Source organism: Neovison vison, chromosome 11 (assembly GCF_020171115.1).
Source record: "Neovison vison isolate M4711 chromosome 11, ASM_NN_V1, whole genome shotgun sequence".
Classification (NCBI taxonomy): domain Eukaryota; kingdom Metazoa; phylum Chordata; class Mammalia; order Carnivora; family Mustelidae; genus Neogale; species Neogale vison.
The window spans coordinates 198,251,979-198,275,473 of record NC_058101.1 but is presented as its reverse complement, the minus strand read 5'-3'; the positions used below and the strand labels follow the sequence as shown (position 1 = coordinate 198,275,473).

The 23,495-nt window shown below is 42.3% G+C and overlaps 1 protein-coding gene across 2 annotated transcripts; it reads left to right on the top strand.

The window, feature by feature from the left end:
• Positions 1-11,167: 11,167 nt before the first annotated feature.
• Positions 11,168-17,472, top strand: ING2 (inhibitor of growth family member 2). Of its 2 annotated transcripts, none has more exons than XM_044225649.1 (2): positions 11,168-11,793; positions 16,652-17,472. In XM_044225649.1, the coding sequence occupies exons 1-2, from the start codon at positions 11,622-11,624 to the stop codon at positions 17,320-17,322; spliced, it is 843 nt and encodes a 280-aa protein (XP_044081584.1). In that variant the 5' UTR covers positions 11,168-11,621; the 3' UTR covers positions 17,323-17,472. The 2 variants fall into 2 exon arrangements, with proteins under 2 accessions (XP_044081584.1, XP_044081585.1); XM_044225650.1 differs by lacking the exon at positions 11,168-11,793 and adding an exon at positions 12,709-12,792.
• Positions 17,473-23,495: the final 6,023 nt, after the last annotated feature.

Sequence of the window (23,495 nt, the reverse complement as noted above, 5' to 3'; positions counted from 1 at the left end):
TCTGTATTTGTCCTTGGTATCTTCTATTTCAATTCCTGGCTTACTGATAGAAATAATAGGAAGCTAAGTCCTGGCGTGTGGAAAGACATTTTTAAGACCACTGTATATCTAAATCATTTCCCCACTCTTCCTACTCTTCCCAACACATTCCCAGCCTCCAATTTCTGTAGCTGGCTGTTCTTTACAAACAAGCAAGCTACTTATAGGAAGCGATAGTTTCTGTGGTTTGACAGAGGAGGCCAAAGACCAATAGAGCCCAAAGATGTAAAAACTACAGTTATCTCCTTGTATGATTTCTCCCCCCACAAACCTGCTTTGCCTCCTGGAGTTTCTATTTCATACAGCATTGCCAGGACCCACTAATGGCCCAACCCAAAATTCTAGATGACTTCTCTTCTCTCCCATCCCCTAGAGTCACTAAAATCAGGTGATATTACCACCTAGAAGTTTCCTGAATCTATCTCATTCTTTCCATATGACTGCATTTCCCTGTTAATTGCTCCTTTCTTGCTTTCCCTTTCCTCTTCCTGTCAGCCGTCACTCATTACAGCAGTGCTGTCACTCCAGTTCTTTTCTAGAAAGCAACAAGCCATATACTGAAGGATAACTTTCTGAAGACGGTCTCTTACATAAGGTATTGTAACCACTCAGGTCACTATGCTCAATTGTTTTCTTATGTCTTATGTATTTACTAATATCTATTTTACTAGACAAAAATTGATGTCTTTTTTTTTAAAGATTTTCTAATTTTTTATTTATTATTTATTTGACAGCAAGAGAGGGAACACAAGCAGGGGAAGTGTGAAAGGGAGAAGCAGACTCCCCGCTGAGCAGGGAGCCCAATGTGGGGCTCAATCCCAGGACCCTGGGATCATGACATGAGCAGAAGACAGACACTTAAAGTCTGAGCCACCTAGGCGCCCCCAGAAAAGAATTCATTTCTATCCTAAATTGAAAGCTTTGTCCAGTGGGGTGGAGTCAAATATCTTGGAGTTCTTTGAGTCATGCAACAGAGCAAATAATGCTTCCTAGACATCATCCTCTCTTTGCTTTATGATGTCTGGACTCTTCTCCCCATCTTTTCGTTTTCTCATCTGCTACTTTCAGATTCCTATTCATTAGATACTTCTGTTAAATTTCAATCCTGTAGAGAAGACCACAGCTAAATAAGAGTCTTCAGGGAAGGACTCTTTCTTGGGTAGATATACTTCATAGGTTTCATCTGAGATCGTAGGCAGAAGTTATAGATGGCATTAATACATAATATTGACCTGAATATGAATTTTCAAGCATTCAATTTATAAAAATGATTTTAAAAATTTATTCTACCTTAATAACGTAAAGTACTCAAATAAGATTGCACAAAATTTTAAAAAGCTCTTAACAAGTTGAGGGCTATACTGAAGTAAAAAAAAAAAAAAAAAGGATACATGGAACTCCTCTTAAACTGCTAAAAAACCTTCACAAAAAATGTATTTCTGATGCAAAACTTCCCAGATTATTTCCTCAAGTAGGAAGCCTTCAAAAGCTTCAAATTTACCAATTGCATTTCTTGGTTTTAATTTATATAATAATATATATGCAATTACAATGCTGGTATGCCAAGTGGAGACAATATTAACAGCAGTAGTAGAAACATTCTCACAAGAGTGAACTAAATCTTGGGGCCACCTGGGTGGCTCAACTGGTTAAGTGTCCAACCCTTGATTTTGGCTCAGGTAATGATCTCAGAGTTGAGAGACCTAGTCCCAGTGTGGAACCGGCTTAAGATTCTCTCTGTTCCTCTCCCTCTACTGCTTCCCCCTCAAAAGTGAACTAAATCTAAATATTTAGATTATATGCCCCTTTCCTAGTAGGAAGTATACATATGCATTTTGCTATTCCAGAATGTACAGAAAGCTTTCTTTCATATTTAAAGTTTAGATTTTATTAAAGTAATACATGTAGCAAAAAATTAAATACATAGCATAATTCATAAACTTGTCTGAATCACTGTGCTGTATACCTAAAACTAATGTAACATTGTGTCAATGATACTCAAATTAAAAAATGTCAATTAAATGTACAAAATGGTATTTGTGAAAACTAAGTGTCCTTCCAACTGTAGGTCCCTAGGCCCTAAATTAGAGATAAATACTATCAGTAAATACTGCCGGACTATTCTTCCAGAGATATTTTACCTGAATACAAAAAGTTAGGGATAGTCTAAGATAATACCATATAATAAAGGCACTAGGCTCTTTTGAAATTAATTTGAATCAATTTGTCAATTTTCAAAGATTAAGTTAGAGATACTATTAATCCAATCCTGTATTACAATTGTCTTTTCATTATGCATAGAAGTATCACAACTACTTTCCATAGATATAATTTATATATCATGGTCCCTAAATTTTAATTCTAATATTGTACAGCTACCATTAATGGCTTAAAAAATCATTCCTTTCTCTGATTTTCCATAATAGAAAACTATTCAGCCTCTAATATTTTCCATATAAATGTTCCCCCTTTTACATCTTTGATTTTTTATCCCTCTAATTCTAGTACTTACTTTTGCCAGATACCAGAAAAAAACATTTCTACTATCACTTTCTTCAAAGTCTTCTTCCTGAAGATGACATTTCTGGAACCAAAGCATATCATGCTAAGGTATCTGGAATGTATACCACAGTTAAAACAAGCAAAAGAAACTATACTTCGGTTGCAATTAGATAATGAAGAATATAACCTAGTTTTCTCAAGAACAAAACACTTGAGGACATTCTAATAAATGAAATAAAATCAGACAAATTATTTGTTTTAAATATTTTCAAAACTTGGATCTCTTATTTTATAGAATGGCATGTTTAAAATTACTTATAGCAAAGTAAGGCTTAAGCACAATTTTTCAGAAACACATACATTGGATAAAGCAAGATATACTGGTTTATATATTCTTTTGTATGTAAAGGAGTCAGAGAATGGGGGGATCAAGAAAATAGATAAAGTGGATTAAGAGATACAAACTGCCAGTTATAAAATAAATAACTCACAGAAGTGAAAAGTACAGCACAGAGAATATAGTAAAAAATATTCTAATAACATTGTGGGATGACAGATCCTATTTGGTGGGTGCTGAGTAACGTATAGGATTGTCGAATCAATGTTGTACATCTGAAACTAATAAATCATTGTATATTAATTATACTTTACTAAAAAAATAAAATGCCTACCCCCAAAAAACACTAAAAAAAAAAAAAGAGTCAGAAGACCTCAATTTATGGAAATAAAACTGGCTAAGCAATTTTTAAAAATTTATCATCCTTAGAAATCAGTATCTAGGGGCGCCTGGGTGGCTCAGTGGGTTGAGCCGCTGCCTTCGGCTCAGGTCATGATCTCAGGGTCCTGGGATCGAGTTCCGCATCGGGCTCTCTGCTCAGCAGGGAGCCTGCTTTCTCCTCTCTCTCTCTCTCTCTCTGCCTACCTCTCTGCCTACTTGTGATTTCTCTCTATCAAAAAAAAAAAAAAAAAAAAAAAGAAATCAGTATCTACCAAAATAGTGGATTAAATTAACCATGACAAGAGTGATTAATGTAAGAATAGCTCCAACAGAGTCTCATTAAATAATCAATTAGAAACAAGTCACAAGGGGACGCCTTGTGGCTCAGTGGGTTAAAGCCTCTGTCTTCAGCTCAGGTCATGATCTCAGGGTCCTGGGATTGAGTCCCCATCCGGCTCTCTGCTCAGCAGGGAGCCTGCTTCTCCCTCCCCCTCTGCCTGCCTCTCTGCCTACTTGTGATCTCTGTTTGTCAAATAAATAAAAATCTTTAAAAAAAAAAAAAAAGAAAGAAGTCACAGGGATGAAAAGTACAACACAGGGAATATAGTCAATAATAATGCAATCATTTTATATGATGACAGATGGGAACTATACTTATCATGGTAAGGATTGCCTATTGTGTCTGATACTACTGTGGGAACAGTATGTTGTACACCTGAAACTATTATAGCATTGCACGCATACTTGAATTAAGAAATAAATAGCAATGAAAAAATATTTAAATTAATAAGGGTCAAAACCTGTTAAATAAAATATATCTCATCCTCCTAGCAAAACAAAACAACGAGTTAGAATTATTTATTTATTTTAAAAAAGATTTTATTTATTTATTTGACAGACAGAGATCACAAGTAGGCAGAGGGGCAGGCAGAGAGAGGGGAGGAAGCAGGCTCCCCGCTGAGCAGAGAGCCCAATTCCACAACCCTGAGATCATGATCTGAGCTGAAGGCAGAGGCTTAACCCACTGAGCCACCCAGGCGCCCCGAGTTAGAATAATTTAAAAGGAACAAAAGATTAAGCAAAAGGCTCCTGGCCAGTAGTATTAGCATTCTCTATAAAAGATCGTACTTACTTTGGCCAGAACTGAAGGTATGAGGCATTTGCATTGACAGTAACAGTCTAAGAAAACAGGGTTTCTAGCACTTTCAATGTTATGATTATTTTGAATATTATTGTTCAGAAAATTCTAATTTACCTTTAGAGATAATTTTGTCAAATTTACTGTAGGAGTTCTCAGAATAAGTAATTTTATAATGCCCCAAATTCTTAACTTTTCTCCCTATGGGTACATTTGTCCTTTCTAATGATTAACAGCCAGATGATAAAACTAACAAGTATCTGTTTACTCTTAAATTTCTAGGTGTACACTTTTTTCATAAAATACTATGTAACCTTGGGCAAATTAATTAACTTCTCTGGGTCTCCAAATCACCATCTGTAAAAACATGTGGGTCTAGGGGTCATCTATCAACAGGGACCCCCAGCCTTGCCCCAGCCCTCCAGCCATGTAGTTATGATAAATTACTATTAGTGTCAGAGGCTCACCCAGCTTCTCAATGAGGCTGCCTGTTGTCCCCTCTCTCTTCCTTTGGGGGAAACCATTGATCGGAGATTACTTTTAGCTAAAAACATCTATGAGTCTAAACTGATGATCATGAGATTAAAAATAAACACTTGTGGGGCGCCTGGGTGGCTCAGTGGGTTAAACCACTGCCTTCGGCTCAGGTCATGATCTCAGGGTCCTGGGATCGAGTCCCGCATTGGGCTCTCTGCTCAGCAGGGAGCCTGCTTCCCTCTCTCTCTCTGCCTACTTGTGATCTCTCTCTGTCAAATAAATAAAATAAAATCTTTAAAAAAAAATAAAAAAAATAAACACTTGCGATTTCTGCAACCTTGAGATGCAATTTTTCATTTTCTTTTCTTGCATCCAGCTTTTAGTTATTGAGCACTGTGCGAGCTTTGATACAATAGACATGGTTCCTGAATAAAATAATCATCTTGTGAGGTTCTTACTTAAAAAAAAAAAAAATATATATATATATGTAAAATATATGTGTGTATATATAGGATGTATAAATGTACATATGTAAACACATTTATATACATACATATATATAGGATTAATCTATGCTACCACAGCTTTCAAGTTCCCTATCTTTCTTCCTTTCTTTCCTTCCTCCCTCCCTCCATCCCTTCCTTCCTACCTCCCCTTCTTCCTTCTTCTTCTTCTTTTTTTTTTTTTAAATAGGCTCCAAGCCCAATCTAGGGCTTGAGATCAAGAATGGCTTGCTCGGGGCACCTGGGTGGCTCAGTGGGTTAAGCATCTGTCTGCCTTTGGCTCGGGTCATGATCCCAGGCTCCTGGGATCAGGCCCCCGCACTGGGCTTTCTGGTTGGTGGATCCTGCTCCACCGCCCCCTGCTCTGTCTGTTGCTCTGCTTACTTGTGATGTCTCTCTGTGTCAAATAAATAAATAAAATCTTAAAAAAAAAAAAAAAGAATTGCTTGCTCTACTGGGGCACCTGGGTGGCTCAGTGGGTTAAGACTCTGCCTTCGGCTCAGGTCATGATCTTAGGGTCCTAGGATCGAGCCTGGCATCTGGCTCTCTGCTTGGCACGAAGCCTGCTCCCCTCTCTCTCTCTGCCTGCCTCTATCCCTACTTGTGATCTCTCTCTCTCTCTCTTAAATAAATAAATAAAATCTTACCCAAAAAAAAAAAAAAGAATTCCTTGCTCTACCAACTGAGCTAACCAGGTGTTCCACTAACACAACTTTCCAAACAATCCCTCCCTACCACTTTTCTCTATTCATTTGATGAAATTAATAGGAAAATCTCTATGACAAAGTAAAAGGGGCATTACAACAAGCTTTATTCTCAAGATTTCAAAGGTAAGAAGTCAAAGCTTCCGTTTACACATGATTTAGCTACTCCAAGATTCTAGGCTATTGTTGGGTTTGCTGATTACCTGCAAAAGCATTTAAAGATAAGATACTTCGCTAAGATAAACAGGTTATCTTCAAGGAATACATTGGCATCTCTTATCACACTTCTGGATTACAGCACACACTGTTACAGCATTTGTATGGACTGAACAATTTCTACCTACAGTATCAACTATTTAATTTTGGGCAAAATTTTAGGTTTCACTGGCAAAATGAGACCAGAATTTCAAATTTTGAACATATAGTATAAATCTCTCTTCCTTAAAATGTAAACCCTTTCCCGTTTTTAGGAAACATAATTGCATAATTCAGACTCCTTCAATACTGTGACCTAGTTCCTCCTCTTGATGTTATAAACAGCTCATGTAACTATGGTAACCACCTAGGAAAAACTAAATGTTTTTCTGGTCAGCAATATGCAAAGTATACCATATGTGTTATTTTTTCTCTCTGAGATAACCAAAGTAGATAATATGTGTCTGCTTTTTCTTCTTGGCTATGGGAATGATAGTTCATGATACTGAATTTTCTCTTTACTACAGTCCCCGTCATTCACAGTCCCTTCCATTTTTTGCTGTGATCATCTTGCTGACAGTCGTCATTCTAAATGCTGAACAATACTATGACCCAGAGTGGGATGACTGACTGCACACACCCAACTTCAAATCTGTGCTACCTCATGAACTAAACGTACAGACCAACACTGCTCATATTTCTAATGTTCTACCTCAAGAATCTGGTTGTTTTCTTAACTTAATCTTTTAGTTCTGTCCAAAGTATTTCCTTAAAGCAAAAAAGCAAAGTGGAATTATATCTTGAGGAAATACTTAGAAACCGAAAAGAGCTATCTCCAGTTCATAGTGATTTTTATGCATCTGCTTTTTAGCTCTATTTTCTGTTTTTTAAAAATACAATTAGTGTACACTACATATGCAATAAAGCAATTAAAAATACTTGAAAACTGACCTTGGTGGAGACAATTTGTTTTAGTTGCCTATTGTACTAATGAACTGACAAAGTTTTAGGCTTTTTTCACTACAATTTAAAATGCTTCACTGGATCTTCCAGAACAAATTACACTGCAAACTAATACGAACTCTTAGATTTGTATTGATTTATTTATTTGCATTAGATATAATTATATTTCGACTGTGGGCTATCAATTGGTGACCTTTTAATATGAGGATTTTTGTTTAAAGTGCTTTCCTAGACTTTCCTTACACTTTTAACAGTGCTTTTTAACTACCCAATATCCTCCTTAGAAAAACATTGCTATTTGCTTCACTGAGTTAAATTGGGAATTAACTGCCTCTTACTGGTTCAGAAAAGATCTAACTAAATGCAAGGTGTGGAACTTGTTTGGAATTCTGTTAAACCTAGTGTAAAATAATATTAATGAGACAATAGGGAAATTTGGAAATTTTAATGGTCTGAATATTAAATGATAATCTTTTTGATGGGATAATGGAATTGTGGGTGTGTGGTTTTTCTTTCTTTCTTTTTTCTTTTTTAATTATCTCTTATCCCTCTATATTTAAAGTATTTACAGATAAAATATAACAATGCAGCAAGGGAAAGGAAGTGTGAAAGGCCACAGGTGAAATAATGTTGGCCATATATTTAAATATTTTTTATTTATTTATCTGACAGATAGATCACGAGTAGGCATAGAGGCAGGAAGAGAGAGAAGGAAGCAGGCTCCCCACCGAGCAGAGAGCCCTATGCGCGGCTCAATCCCAGGACCCTGGGATCATGACCTGAGCCGAAGGCAGAGGCTTTAACCCGCTGAGCCACCCAGGTGCCCCAGTGTTGTCCATATATTGATATATGTTCAAGCTGGGTGAATAGTGCATTAGGATTATTATATTATTACCTCTACTCTTCTTCTTCTTTTTTTTTTTTTAGATTTTTAAAAGATTTTATTTATTTGCCAAAGAGAGAGAGAGAGTACGGGCAGGGGGAGCAGCAGGCAGAGGGAAAAGCGGGCTCCCTGCTCAGCAGGGAGCCCAATGTGGGACTCTATCCCAGGACTCTGGAATCATGACCTGAGCTCAAGGCAGATGCTTAAACCACTGAGTCACCCAGGCATCCCTATTACCCCTACTCTTGTGCATGTTTGAAATTTTCGATAATTAAAAAGTTTTATAAAACATTAAGAAGTAGAAAGAAGAAAAGCACTTCAAGTTTAATTGGCCTGACTTAAGCAATAGCTGAATTTTCTCAGGCAGTATCTTTCGGAATCCTTCAGACTATCTGCTAGTTTATTTTCACTGAGAGTTTGAAGCTTTGTCCTCCCCCCTCACAATAAAAACAAGGGCTACAAGACATAGGTTTAGAGGCATAAACACTTCCTAACAGTGATCTCTTAAAAGAAACTGATTTTAAAATTACAGGTATCCCCAGATACACCTACTAATTTTGGGGTCATCTGTCTTTTTTTTAGGGTTACCTCCTGGTAGGAAATATTTTAAAAAGTAAATAAGATGCCTTTTTGCTTTATCAGCGGATTTAATATCACCAGTTAATTTCTACTTGCAGAGAACTGGTGACTTTAAAATCTCGCATTTGGTTCAGCAAGGCAATCCAATGTGAAAAGTGTCCAAATGTCCAGTTAAGCGGTTACCGAGAAGAAAAGACCACGATAAATACCCACCAGTAGAGTTGAGTTTGGGGAATATGGTGATTTTATTTCCCCCCATGTAAGTACTCCCCCCCCCACCGGTGTGCTTTCATAAATATGGCAGGTATAAGGCACTGATTAATTTTATAAGTATAGCAAAAAAAGCACATCTGAATTATTCACACACACACCCCCATATTACAGTGTTCTTATACGTGTACACCAACACAAGCTGAAAAATCACTATTTGGATTTTTTGCTTGCATTCAGCCTGTTAGACAGTTATGAAAGGTGAAAATAATGTATAAAAGATCTCCATTATCATACTCAGCCCCCTTTCCTCTCTTCTTGCTCCAGGTTCCTGGAGGCCACAGTCTTAAGTATTCTGTATCTCTGCTTCCCTGATTGCTAGGTTCTAACCACGTGTCCTATCTGCCTGCAGGTTACTTCTCAGAGTGTGAATAAAATCCATAGGTACCTTCAGGGCCTAACCTGAATCAGTAAAAATCGCATCTTGCATTATTTTGGGCTCCCAATAAGGACTACTGAAATCAAGCCCATTAGTAAACAAAAGCAGTAGGGGTCAGGTAAAAACCAACAAAATTCCATTTTTAACAGGGACTGGTTTTTGGACAAAATCTGGCAGTTCAATCTGAAAGACTGCAAGAATGACAACAATGAAATCCCTACACGGTTCTCCGAAACGCACCACACCGTACTACTGCCTGGGTCGATTTAATATTCCGGTCGTCAAAACCACAAAAAGTGTCACAGGATAACACTCCCAGACAATCTCCGAGTCCCCCGCGGGGGGCTTGTTCCCGCGATGCCGAATTTTCTGGAGGGCTTTGTTTTGGCTTGCAATTTAAAATTTCCTGTAGATCAAAGTCTACCCTTCCCTTTGCACGTCCACGGTTACTTCTACTACCGTTCTCAAAAGTGCTCTACATAGGTCACGACACAGGTGTACCACCCCCGGGAACGAACTGGACAGGAGGAGAAATTCAAGTAAAACGCCCACTTACGTTTCCTTTTCAACTCACAGGTACTACTCAGAAGAGGACTCGTTTTCCTGGGCATGCCACTAAAATTCTGCCCGAATTCGTTCTATTTACAGCCATTTCTTTCCAAACACAAATGGCATTACATACTGAGAGTTAGTGGGGCATGAAAATCAGCCCCTCTGCGGAGCGTTTCAAGAATTAAGCCCTGAAAGTCGATCACATAGATAAGGACGTGGGCCTGATTACTGATTAGGCTTTTATTCTCCTTTCCCGTCTTCCGACTCCCCCCAGCCCCGACCCCCAGCGGTTTTCGGGCCAGGGGTAAAAAAGAGATGAAAAGCGGGTGCTGCGCCCCTCTGGACTCTAAGCCCGCGCCGATGTTTAATGCTTAAACGTTCTGACACCCGGAGGGGGTAAAATTCTCCTTAAAGGTTGTGTGTTGGACACATTTCTGGGGCAGAGGGCGACTAAACTAAACGGAGGATTCCTGAAGAGCCGGAAGGTGGCCCAAACCTGCAAGGTACTTCAGCGGCGGGAGACCTCCCGCCTCCGGGGAAGGGCGGAAACATGCTAAAGCCAGGAGGGAGATTTAAAAGGCGAGCTGACTAAGAGAAAGGAAATGCCGGGGGCCGCGGGAGCACCGCCTACCTCGGCGACCAGCACCCCCCGCCCCACCCCTCTCCCAGCGCTCCGGGAGGCCTAGAGCCGCCGCGGGAGGAGGGCCGGGGCCCGCAGGCAGCGCTGAGGCGGCGGCCGAGCGAGCCGCGGCGGATCGGCGGGAACACGGCCGCCGAGCATGCCGGGAGCCGCGCCCGCTGCACGCTGGGTCGCGTAGTTCCCGCCGGCCTTACTCCGGGTTGTAGCGACAAGCGGCCGGCCGCCCGCTGCTCTTTTAAAGCCCCGCGAGTTGCCGCGCCAGATCCACCTGACGGGGGAAATGTCGGTAACACCGGGCCGAGGGAGCTGGACCGAGGTTCCCTTTCCCTGTGGGAAAGACGGAAGGAAGGAGCCACCCACCTCCCCTCTCAAGTCCCATTCAGACGTTGAGCAAAGAGGCGGGCTTGACAGTGCTTCCCCTTTAAGAGGGGGCGGGGCGCAGCCTGCCGTTTGGCCGTCCTCCGCACCCTCCCCCCGGGCCGAGAGTTGACAGACCAATCGCCCGGGTGGCGGAGGGAAGGCGGGAGAATGCGAACCCTTCGGTAGGGCGGTAGGGGCGGGCCCCCGGCCTTATTAGGAGTAAGTCCTGCGCAGGCGCAGAGCCGGCCGCAGGCGGAGGGGCGGGGGCAGTCCAGTGAGAGACTCTCCGACAGGCACGGAGGGTGATTGGGAGGAAAGCGGGCAGCGAGGGGCTTGTCATGGGGATCCGTGCTACGTGACGGCACTGGTAGCATCTGGGGACTCCGAGGGGGACAGGAAGTGTCAACGCCCGGGACCCCGGCGCCAGGTCCGCCGGGGGATCCCCGCTGCTCTAGTCTTGGGGAGGGAGGGGGAAAAGGAGGGAGCCCTGATCTCGCCCCGCCCCTGGGCTTGTTACCGCGGGGGCGGGGAGTGAGGGCTTCTTTTGAGGGGAGTGGAGATCGGGGGACTCGGCTGTGCCCTCTTGAGCGGCTGCCGGTGTCCCCGCGGCGCCGGGCTGCCGAGCGGAGGAGCCGCGGCGGCCGCGGCTGTTGCATGTGTGGCTGCTGGATGCGGAGGCGGCGGCGGCGGCGGCGGCGAGGAGCAGCAGCGGCGGCAGGATGTTAGGGCAGCAGCAGCAGCAACTGTACTCGTCGGCCGCGCTCCTGACCGGGGAGCGGAGCCGGCTCCTCACCTGCTACGTGCAGGACTACCTCGAGTGTGTGGAGTCGCTGCCCCACGACATGCAGAGGAACGTGTCTGTGCTCCGAGAGCTGGACAACAAATATCAAGGTAGGGGGCCGCGGGGCTGCCCGTGCGGGTCCTCCCCTCAGTCGGATTCGCTGGGCTCCGCGCACTGTCGCTCGGCGCCTGCCCTGGGAAGTGCCACTTTACATTTCTCCGGTGACAGGCTCCCCGAGTGCACGGAGGGGGTCTGGTGTGTGGGACGGAGGAGAGGGACCGGAGACCGGGTTCGCGGCCCTCCCTTCCCCCGCTGCGGTCGGCGAGGACTTCTGTGGGGTATCACGGGTGGGGGTGGGGGCCGCTCGTCAGCCCCCGCTGCAGACCCAGCGGCTGCAGCTGCTGTGGAGAGGAATCAGCCATTTTAAGCAGCGTTTGTTCCGGCGCTTGCCTGCCCCGTGCCGCAGACCCTTCTGCCCCGGCGAGGCAGCGTGCAGCGGGCGGGCGGCTGTAGGGAGTGAGCGGCCGGCCGCAGCCGGGCTCCCGCTGGTCTCGGGGGCCCGGCTTTCCCCCCACTCCCCTCTCCGGCCCGCACCCCGAGAGGAGATGCATTGGAACGTGCGGGGGGGTGGGGGCAGGAGAGGGCCGCGAAGGCGGACTCGGGGAGGTCCCTCCCTCGTCTCTCCGGCTCCCGGCTCGGGAACAGAGTACGTTCCCTTCTCCCGCCCCGGGGAAAGTTCCGGGCCGCAGCCTTTCCCCAGCGCCATCAGCCAAATGGTTAAAGGGGAGGGGTCCCCGCGGGGAAAGGAAGAGGGGTGTGTGTGTGTGGCGGGGAGGGCCTCCTGTCCCCGGGGGCGGGGCCTGGGGAGTGACGTAGAACGTGGGCGGGGCGCGGGCGGGCGCGCTCCCGCCCGTCTCGGAAATGGCTGGTTGCCGGAAGGTTTGGGCGGAGCTGGCTGCGGGGAAGGCGTCGGATGCTTGCGGAACGTTAGTTCGTGCCTAGCAGAGTCAATGTTGAAGGTTGGGACATGTTTTTCGACCCTTTCTCCGCCATTCAATCAGGACGAAGAAACGCTCAGCTACTAGGACCACCGCTGACCCTAGCACCTCGTAGGTTCCGGGCCTTGCGTCACTTCCGGGCTCCAGGTGGAAGTGGGTGGTTGACGGGGCAACCGCCTGGCGTCCTTTAACCCGTGGGTCCCTCCTTCGCCAAGTTTGAGTGATGAGGCCAAAACCACCCTTTGTGGTCAGCCCCAAGAAAACTAAGACAGGGAATCAGGCTTTCCTACAGAGGGTTTCATTTATCATCCACTATTGGTGGGCCTTTCTGGTGCCACTGGGAGGGGAGAAATTTAAGTGTAACGGTTTTGCGTTTAATAAGCCCGATGAAGGCGTAGACCTTGGACAGAATGTGGAAACAGCCGCACGGACGTTAAAAAGATAACTTTTCGGATCCCATTCTCTGTTTTTCTAGACCCGTCACTCATCTTATGATGTGGTCTCCAAGGAACCCACTTCTGGGGCGGTATCTTCTGACCTGTAGCGTGTTAGAGTATTTAAGTGTCTGTGTTTTCGAATCTGTAATTTATTTCTGCCTTCCGAACCCATATGGTGGGGTTGTTGATAGGACTGATCTCTGTTAGAGGGAAAGAGAGTTACTGTGTGTCATCGCTGTGTGCCAGGTCCAGAACATTATCTCACAATAATTCTATGAAGTAAAAACATATTTTACAGACAAGTTAAAGTTTGCAAGAGTTTAACTGACTTGTTTGATGAGGTGGGCAAGTAGCCTGGCTACTTCATGTGCACATCTTTTTTTTTTTTTAACTATTAACTTTTTATAAAAACTTATTTAGTAAAATCTCTCCAAAGGTATTTTCTACAGACCTGGAACACATACATGAATTGTAGCCTAAAAATGATACACATGTGCTGTATATTGAACATTTTTAGTTTTCCAGATAGTAACTCTGAAGTTTGTAAAGCTTACATGGTTTTACATTTCGTGAAAGACATGTATTTGCCTTTACAGTAGTTAAGCTATTTTCATTTGAATTTGGAAGAGAAAACGGTTACAGGGAAATCTGCCATTTTTACCATCTAGAATTGTCCCAAGTAAATCTAGTAACAGGAGGAATAATATTAAGCTTTAAAAGATTGAGAGATTATAAACATTTTCAGCTCCATTAAGCTTGGTTAGTTTCTAGATTAATATAAAAGAAGGATTTAGTTTTCAGTCTGTGCCCATGCTTACTTACTAAGCTCCACATGGAGAATTTAGCTTTATATACTCGTGTGTTCTTGGTTCGGGTTTCATATGCTTTTTTATTTCTTTGCTAGTTCTTAAGTATTTTCTGTTTTTGGATTTAATATTTACTGCAGTATTTAGTGATACAGGTTATACGGGAAATCAAAACAGTTTCTCTCCTATTTGAGACACTTTCAGAAATTACTGAAGAATCGCTAAAAGTAACCTTAAAAACTTTTAAAACTAAAGAAATGAAGACAGTAGTTTCACAATTGAAATAAATATTTACTATGGGATATGGTTATTGGAGAACCTCAGTTTTTGTTCTGATATTCTTGTTCATAATCTCTTGGGTAAATAACCATTGAACTAAAAATTAATATTTATTTTCAAGTGCCTTCCATGTAGCTTAGTGGAAAGTGCTTCCGCAGCAGAGGCAGACATACCTATCTGGCAGAGTTCAGAGTCTGGGGTTGTTACCTCTTGAACTTCATTATCTTCACGTATAGAAGTGATAGCTTCCTCGTGGGGTTGCCTTGGGGATTAAATGAGAAAATCTTTATCGAATAAAAGTGCTTAGTAAGTGTTAGTTTCCTTTTTTCTTTCACTTTGTAATTAAGGAGTCTTAGAAATATGAATTCTTCTCATAGGTAGTATCAGTGTGCCTGTATGATGTACTAGCATCTAACTCATGATAGTTAGGTACAGAATATTTAAAACGAGGTTTACCTTTATATTTTAATTCTCAAGTTTTGTGGGAAAATACAAAATTATTTTTCCTGGGGAAAAATTATATTCTTAAGAAAACCACTTACATACCCAGCTGGCCAATGGACTAGATATGAACTTTGTTTTAAAATATGCTGTGCAGGGTGCCTGGGTGGCTCACTGGGTTAAGCCTCTGCTTTCAGCTCAGGTCATGATCTCAGGGTTCTGGGATCGAAACCCACATTGGGCTCTCTGCTCAGCAAGGAGCCTGCTTCCCCCAACCCTCTCTCTCTGCCTGCCTCTCTGCCTACTTGTGATCTCTGTCAAATAAATAAATAAAATCTTTTAAAAAGAATTAAATTAAATATGCTGTGCAGGTATGCGTACGCTCAAATGTGTTGGCACTTTGTCCGGTGTCCCAGGTTAAGCAGTTGTCCATCACATGTGAGTGCTTTTAATTTCTAGGGCGGAATTAATTCATAAGAGTTGTGTTGAAGACCTGCTTTGTGTTAACAATTCTTGGAGATAGCCCTAGTGTATGCATTTTACTTGTCTGACTTTTCTTCTGTTATCATTAGAGTAATAATATTGGAAGGTAGAACGATGGTGTGCCATGTGCTGGTAGTACTATTAGAACATAAAACAGTGATATGCCATGCAGTGTGATAAATTGGAGTTAATTTTTGCCTCTCCACCTTTAGTAAGACAATTCTGTTAGATCTCATAATGACAAGAGATAGAACAGACTTGAATAAAAAACTGACCTTACATTAATTTTTGGTGACATCTGGAACTATATTTTCAGATTATTGTATACTGTCTTGTGACTCAGGCATTTTTAATTGATTTAAATGTGTCCACATGCTATACAATACCCAAATCAGCAGTTCCGAAAGCTTAAAACCAACTGCTGAGTTCTCTGCAAAAGCAGAGTGACCCAATGCTGACCTTACCGTAATTTTGTTAGTAGCTTCGTCAGTTGATGCCAGAATCTGAACCTAAACCTACCCTGGAAATAGTTTGGTTTTCAGAATCTCCCATATGATAAACGAGCTAGTAAGACTAATATGGTGGGAAGAGTTACCTGTGTCTGCTTTGTTCAAGAGTCCAGGGGTATGATATGAAAGTCAAGGTGCAATGTCTCTCTTGAGTCATGTAGCAAGTCATCAATTGAGCTGTAAGTCCTGTAAACACAGTTGGATAGCATCTGTAGCCTACTTTTAGAACCTCTCTTAAGTTATACAGTTGAAGTCTGGCATGTCAGTTTTATCACAGTGCTGTTTTGAAGTTCAAATGAAGTAATAAGTGACTTTGCGAGGTAGACTATAAAGTGCATGCAGTGTTCTTGCCCATGTAAAATATTTTGAGTACTAATTAGTACACACATCTCTTCTTATCCTTTTAAAAAAATTTTTTTAAAACATTTTGTCTGTGTACTTGACAGAGATAGCACAAGCAGGGGGAGCTGCAGGCAGAGAGAAATGGAGAAGTAGGCTCCTCCCCCACCCATCCCAACAAGGAGCCCGATGCGGGGCTCAATCCCAGGACCCTGGGATCATGACTGGAGCCCAAGGCAGCTGCTCCACCAACTAAGCCACGCAGACACCCAACCCCCATTTTTTTTTTTTTTTTTTAATAAGCTCAATGCCCAGTGTGGGCTTGAATTCATGATCCTGCGATCAAGAGTCATATGTTCTACCCGCTGAGCCAGCCACATCTTTTACCCTTTTTAATACAGACTCATGAGTATTAGAAAGCTTTGTAAAAAAATAAAAAAATTTTAAAAAAGAAAGCTTTGTATTCTTATTAGTTTATTTCTAAATATACTTTCACATTGGATGACATATGATCTTTCTATGGGAAATAATGTTTTTCAATGTATATATACCAAGAGGAGTGTCATTTTATGATTTGAATTCATGCAACTTTACCAGTTCTGTGAAAGATAGCTAGCTTAAAAAATATTCTATGTGCTAATGCACAAATGTTCTGATTTTTTTCTTACGTTTTTAGAAACATTAAAGGAAATTGATGATGTCTATGAAAAATATAAGAAAGAAGATGATTCAAACCAGAAAAAACGCCTACAGCAGCATCTCCAGAGAGCATTAATCAATAGTCAAGAATTGGGAGATGAGAAAATTCAGATTGTCACACAGATGCTCGAACTGGTGGAAAATCGGGCAAGGCAAATGGAGTTGCATTCACAGTGTTTTCAAGATCCTGCTGAAGGTGAACGGGCCTCGGATAAGGCGAAGATGGATTCCAGCCAACCGGAGAGATCTTCAAGAAGACCCCGCAGACAGCGAACCAGTGAAAGCCGTGATTTATGTCACATGACGAATGGGATTGAAGACTGTGACGATCAGCCACCTAAAGAAAAGAAATCCAAGTCAGCCAAGAAAAAGAAACGCTCCAAGGCCAAGCAGGAAAGGGAAGCATCGCCTGTTGAGTTTGCAATAGATCCCAATGAACCTACATACTGTTTATGTAACCAAGTGTCTTATGGGGAAATGATCGGATGTGACAATGAACAGTGTCCAATTGAATGGTTTCACTTTTCGTGTGTTTCGCTTACCTATAAACCAAAGGGGAAGTGGTATTGCCCAAAGTGCAGGGGAGATAATGAGAAAACAATGGACAGAAGTACTGACAAGGCAAAAAAGGATAGAAGATCGAGGTAGTAAATGCCATCCACATTTTAAAAGATTATTTGTCTTTTATATAATTCTTTCAGAATTTACTTTCGAAAATGTTTTAGGGTAAATGCATAAGACTATGCAATAATTTTTAATCATTAGTATTAATGGTGTATTAAAAGTTGTTGTACTTTGTCTGTGACCTTAATTTTCTGCACTGAATTACCAAATATTTTAAACCAGGTAGGCTTTAGATCACCTGATGAAAGGAGCAGGGAGTAGGGAGAGCGTGGTGTGGACATTATAAAAGCTTCACAAACCAGGCCTGTTTTCCCTTTCGTTTAAAACTACAGTGCTGTTTTTTGGGTAAACACCAAAGTGTTGCGCGCATTTTAGTTCTCCGGGCTTTAAACAACGTAGGTACAGTTGGAGTTCTCTGGAAGCCTTCAGATTATCGGTAATTTAAAATACAAACACTACATGTAGAGCTTCTTTCTCCCTAGCCCCATTTATACACACACGTGTTCATCTCTAGTCTTCCAGGAGTCCAAGGAGCTAGAGATAAGAGTAATTTGGGATTCCATGTGGAATACTGTGCTCTTACTAGAGTATTTGCTGCTGTATTTTCCTTAGTAGCATTTTGATACACTGTCAGTAGCCCGTTTGTAAATGCCTTGCTGCTGCCTCGTAGGGACATTTCATCTAGTGCTTAATAAGGGACTTTTGTTTTGTTTTAATTGGGACAGGTAAGCATAGTTAGGATCTCAAGAATGGTGCCATTGGCTTCTAGTGGAAAATTCGGGGTTATGTAGTATCATGGTTCAAGGCTGAGCAATTCAAAAAAGGCATCTTATTTAACAACATTTTCCAATGACCCGCTGCTGTGAGGCCTGGCCACAGGCCTCTCAGTGGGCAAAAGGGCATACACAAGTCTTTAAATACTGCCTTTATGTCAAACAGGAGTTCAGATGGTTTTCTAGTGGCTATAGTTGATTTCTGTCCCAATCAGTGATTCTATATTATTTTAAGTAATAGTGTATTCACTTTAACTTTCTGGTATTGGTGCTGTTTGATGTTTTCATGTTTAATGAACTAATTTCATGATAACAATGCAATGAATAATGTATTTGTAAATTGAATTTTCCAAGATTCTGCTATTTTAAGGATAAGCATATTGATGGATATATGAACATCTATTTGGAGAATTTTTTTGGTGTGGGGAGGGGGCATCAGATTAACTAGTCCTTTAAATCTGTGTGTAACATACTTTTTATTCCTCATTTCTCCCTAATCTGATGATCTTGATTCTTTTTGATTAACATGTGAAAAATTCTGTCTGCTTGTTTGGAAAAAAAAAAAATTTTTTTTTTTCTCTTCTAGCTCTCTGTGTGACTTTTAGGCACGTTATCTCACCTCTGGGGATCAGATTATTCATCTGTAACATGAGGTTGGCCTAAGTATCTCCAAGGTTCTTTTGAAATCTATAGTATTTGCACTACAGTGGGGTTTTAATAATCAAATGACTTGTTTTTCTTTCTTCTTAATTTTGTTCTTCATTCTGAGGCAGGAATACAGTTTAAAGGTGACCTTTGAGACAGGCACATGCACAATATTTGATTAACTTCTGTCCTAAGGATGTTTTGCTTGATGACTGGAACCCATCATTGGTTATGTTGCTTCTTGAGCGAGAAATCTCAGACAGCATGATGAAGAATTTATTTTATTGTAACATAGTTGTGAAAAAAATTGTTTTCCCTCTTGAGAATACAGCTTTTTGTCTTAGTGATTACATCCTCGTTACCAGGATAGAGCTATTTACCTGACACCATTAAAAATATCTGTATGTTCACAGTCTCCGAAAGCTTTCACATGTGACTATGTAGAAGTCAACACTTCTTCATACATTAAATTTCCCTCAGTATGTGAGGAAAAAACAAAACAAAACAAAAACTTTGTAACGGAAGTACCCAAATTTGGATTAGTCTTGATAGGAAAACAGATACGGAAAACCTTGGAAAAGGTGCTCTTTTTAAGACCTAATGTTTGAGACAGTTTTATTTTTATGAATTTTTTTGTTTGTTTCCTATATCACATGGGAAATAGAAGTCTTAAGTTTGCAAAAGATTTTGACTAGGATTTCTTTCTCTTTTTTTAAAGATTTTATTATTTGACAGAGAGAAAGAGATCACAAGGAGCAGAGAGGCAGGCAGAGAGACAGCGGGAAGCAGACTCCTGGCTGAGCAGAGAGCCCGATGCAGGGCTCGATCCCAGGACCCTGAGATCATGACCTGAGCTGACAGCAGAGGCCTTAACCCACTGAGCCACTCAGGGGCCCCTAGGATTTCTTTGTTAAATGTTCTGGATTTCATATACCGTCTCATACCATGATTACCAACTCGTGCTATAAACCAGTGGCTCCTAAACTTGTCTCCTATTAGAATTACCTCAAAAGCTTCAAGAAATGCAGATACTTATGTCCCACACCCAGCAATTGTGATCTAATTCATTTGGAATGTGGCTGAAACATTAGAATTTTTTTTTAAATCCCCAGGTGATTCTAATCTACAGAAACGTTTTTTTAGAACTGCCATATTAGGAAAGTTTGAGCCTCTTGAAAAACGGTAGGTGGCTTCTCTACATTCAGATTTTTTTTTTTTAAAGATTTATTTATTTATTTGACAGACAGAGATCACAAGTAGGCAGAGAGGCAGACAGAGAGAGAGGAGGAAGCAGGCTCCCTGCTGAGCAGAGAGCCCGATGCAGGGCTTGATCCCAGGACCCTGAGACCATGACCTGAGCCGAAGGCAGAGGCTTAACCCACTGAGCCACCCAGGCACCCCCCAGATTTTTTTTTTTATATTCATTTGACAGACAGAGATCACAAGCAGGCAGGGAAGCAGGCTCCCTGCTGAGCAGAGAGCCCAACTTGGGGCTCGATCCCAGGACCCCGATATCATGACCTGAGCCAAAGACAAAGGCTTTAACCCACTGAGCCACCCAGGTGCCCTTCTACATCCAGATTTATGACTCTCTAGCCCTAGAACAACATGCACCAGAAGTTGTCCCTTGTCCCCAGTGGTCTGCCACCCCTTGAAGACCCAACATTTGCGTGCTCCTTGTGTGCTGTGGCACACATTCTAACCAGTGGTGGTTTCACAAGAAAAAGTCCTTGCTCACGCAGCAGACGTTCTATGGGGAGTCAGAGTAGGAAACATTAGGTAACTATTAGAGGGGAGTAAAGCAGAGTAACAAAATGGATGGGAAGGTAGGTGAGTCAATTATGGTGATGAAAGAAAGTCTCGAAGGAGGTAATCTTTGAGCTGTACCAGAGGGAAATAAGGAAGTGAGGAAAGCAAAGATTTAAGGGAAAAGAGGAGTAAAACAAGCTTGTCGGTTTGACGAGAGAACTTGACGCTGTGGAAGGCACTAGAAAAGCATGACTCTTGAAATCCATGGTAGTAAATTTCAGAAGGGTTTATATTGAAGAGTTTATATTTGAGTTTATATTGAAGACTTCTTTGAAGATCACAATATCATGCTGCGTGCAAAATGTGTCATAGAGAGTCTTGGTGAAAATAGGGAGTATCAGGAGACTCTCTTAGAAGTCTTTGCCCCAGAGATATTGGTAGCTTAGACCAGGGCAGAAGCAGCGGAAATGGTGGCCAGTGGTAGGACTCTGCTTATGTCTTCAAGATCTTGCCAGTGGGAGGATTTTGGCCCAGCGATGCAGAAAGCAAAGAGATGATAAGGGTGACCTTAGGTTTTTAGGCTGGAGGGGACAATTCAAGATTTCTGATTGCCTTTGGGTTTGAGATACCTGATTTCTCATGGGATGCAGCATGGAATTGAGGAAGGGGCCAGAAGCCAAACATTTGGGAATTAGCCAATGAATAGAGTTTAAAGCCACGTGACTGAAATCACTTGTGAACAGATAAGTGCCTCTCAAATTTTAGTGTACCTCAGAGTCACCTGTTTTTGCTAAGATGCAGATTCAGATTCGGTAGGTCTGGTGTGGGACCCGAGATGCTACATTCCTAACAAGCTCTTCAGCCAGGCTGATGCTGCTGGCTCAGGGACCCACGATCTGAGGCGCAACCCTGTCGTTCCAGAAGAGGGTGGGGTGGGCCCTGGGACCCTCCAGCATTTGGAAGGGGGAGCCAGCAAAGGAAACTTCCAGATCTCTCAGATAAAGCAGAATAATGTGGCACACCACAACAGAAGTGACACTTTTCGAGAAGGGAATGGCCATTCAAGTGCTGATCAAATAAGGTGAGGGCTGAGTTAGCCACTAGGTTGGGGGGTTTTTGGAGTTAACAGGCTCGGAATTTGGGGATGAAGAATGGCTTGGAGTGGGCTGTGAGCAGAAGGGGGCAGAAGCAGAATTAGCAGTTGCAGACAACTCAGGTTTTGATGTAAAGTGGAGTGTGGACAGAGCTGAGTGTGGGTGAGCTAAGGGAGGATTTTAACTCAAGGAGACCGTGCCGTGTGGTCATACACAGATTGGAATATTCCATTAGAAGGGGACAGATACATGCTGTCAAGAGAAGTGGCTTAGTGCACACGTGAACCCTGACTGGGCAGGCGGGAAGGAGTGAGAACTTGGACTCGTGAAGGCTTCATCTCAGGTAGGCACAGGGACAGTCCCGGTTCCTGTGTCAAGAAGGAAGATGCTGTTTTAACTCATTTATGGAAATATTTATTGTACCCTGATTACTTACAAGGCACTGTTTCAGGTCCTCGGGAATAAAACAGGGATCAAGACAGGACCCGAATCTTTGTAACCTGGGAGCTTGGGTTTTGGAAGTGAACATGTGTGAATGCAGGTAGCTCCCTAGATTTGGTATTGGGCAAAATGAGATTTTCTTTTAACAGCTGCCACTTTCTCCATGAAGGCCTGAGATGGGGAAGAAGGGAAGGGGTGTTGGAAATATCCCTGAGGACAGTGGGAGAGTGGACCCGGAAGTGCAGTCAGAACTGTGGGCCGGCTGGAGTCTTTGGTCGTAACTTGTTCCCTGGATGCAAGCAAAGAGACCAAATTTCAAAATATCCCTACCGGGAGCTGGAAAAAACACTGGAAAAAACAGCTCCCCTGTCCTTTTTATATGCCCAGTGGGTGGCTTCCTTGGAGGGATCTGTCCTCATTCCCTTCCACCCGAAATGGAGAAGAGCCTGTCTTCAAGGAGCGGTGGGGGGAGAAGTAAGCCAGACCATCCTTCAGCCCTTCCCGAATCAAGTGCTCATAGTCTGATGTCATCGAAAATCTATTTTGAGTAAAGTGTAAGTTATCTTGAAATTACCCTCACTGTGTTGCCTAAACTATACATCAATTACAGAGACCAGAACTCCTTTATCATATCCTATATGTGAAGGCAGTACAGTACCCTGTTTGAGGATTCCAGAGACACGGATTTCTCTGGGGTCTCGGCTGGCTGGCGTGTCCTCCTTGGCCTGCAGTTTGTTCAGCTGTAAGACGAGTGATTTAAGATCCAGTTATGCCAAAAACATGGTTATTATTATTCACATCCCTTAACATTCTTAGGAAAGAGTTCTCCGGGTCACAAACCTACAAATTATTGAGTTTATGAGATAATGGTGTTTAGTTCACGTACGCGGTAACAGGACTTCCAAACAGGGTTTTTTAAGTTTCAGACGCTAGAGTGATCTTGATGGATTTTCGCCATGTCCACACCCCATTCTAATTTTATATTTGAAAGTGTTACTTACTCAAAACTCTTTAAAACAACTCACTTTTTGAGGTCGATTTATTTTTAAAAGAAAGCATATCCCTTTGGTGAGTGGAAAATTGATAATTGATTTGACAGGATTTACTTTAAAATATAATGAAAACAGAGCAGTGTTTATTAAATTCTAGCTGTGTAGGATTGCTGTGAAAACAGCCTCAAAACTGTTCTCCCCTTTTAAGAAGTGTGATTAATGAATACTATTAGGTAAGGGTGAAGAGACGTAAGCACCGAGTGAAGTCTTTCTGTGTGATGGAATCAAAAGGATTTAAAAAGAATTTTGAGCACTTCCTTACCACCCTTCTCTGGGAAACACTTTAAGCAACAGAAGGTTAACTACTGCTATTTCTCGACTATCAGTATAAAACAGAAATACGAACAGGTCTTGAAGGCATCTGTGTACCTACGTGTATGCAGAGAGACTCCACCTAGATATAAAGGTTTCTGTCAACATCCCCCCCTCTCCGCCGCCGCCGC

Bases quoted from the DNA above. Each gene is read 5' to 3' on its own strand.
- ING2 (XM_044225649.1), top strand. From the start codon at position 11,622: ATGTTAGGGCAGCAGCAGCAGCAACTGTACTCGTCGGCCGCGCTCCTG. The intron at 11,794-16,651 runs GTAGGGGGCCGC...TTACGTTTTTAG, and splicing joins GCTGGACAACAAATATCAAG to AAACATTAAAGGAAATTGAT.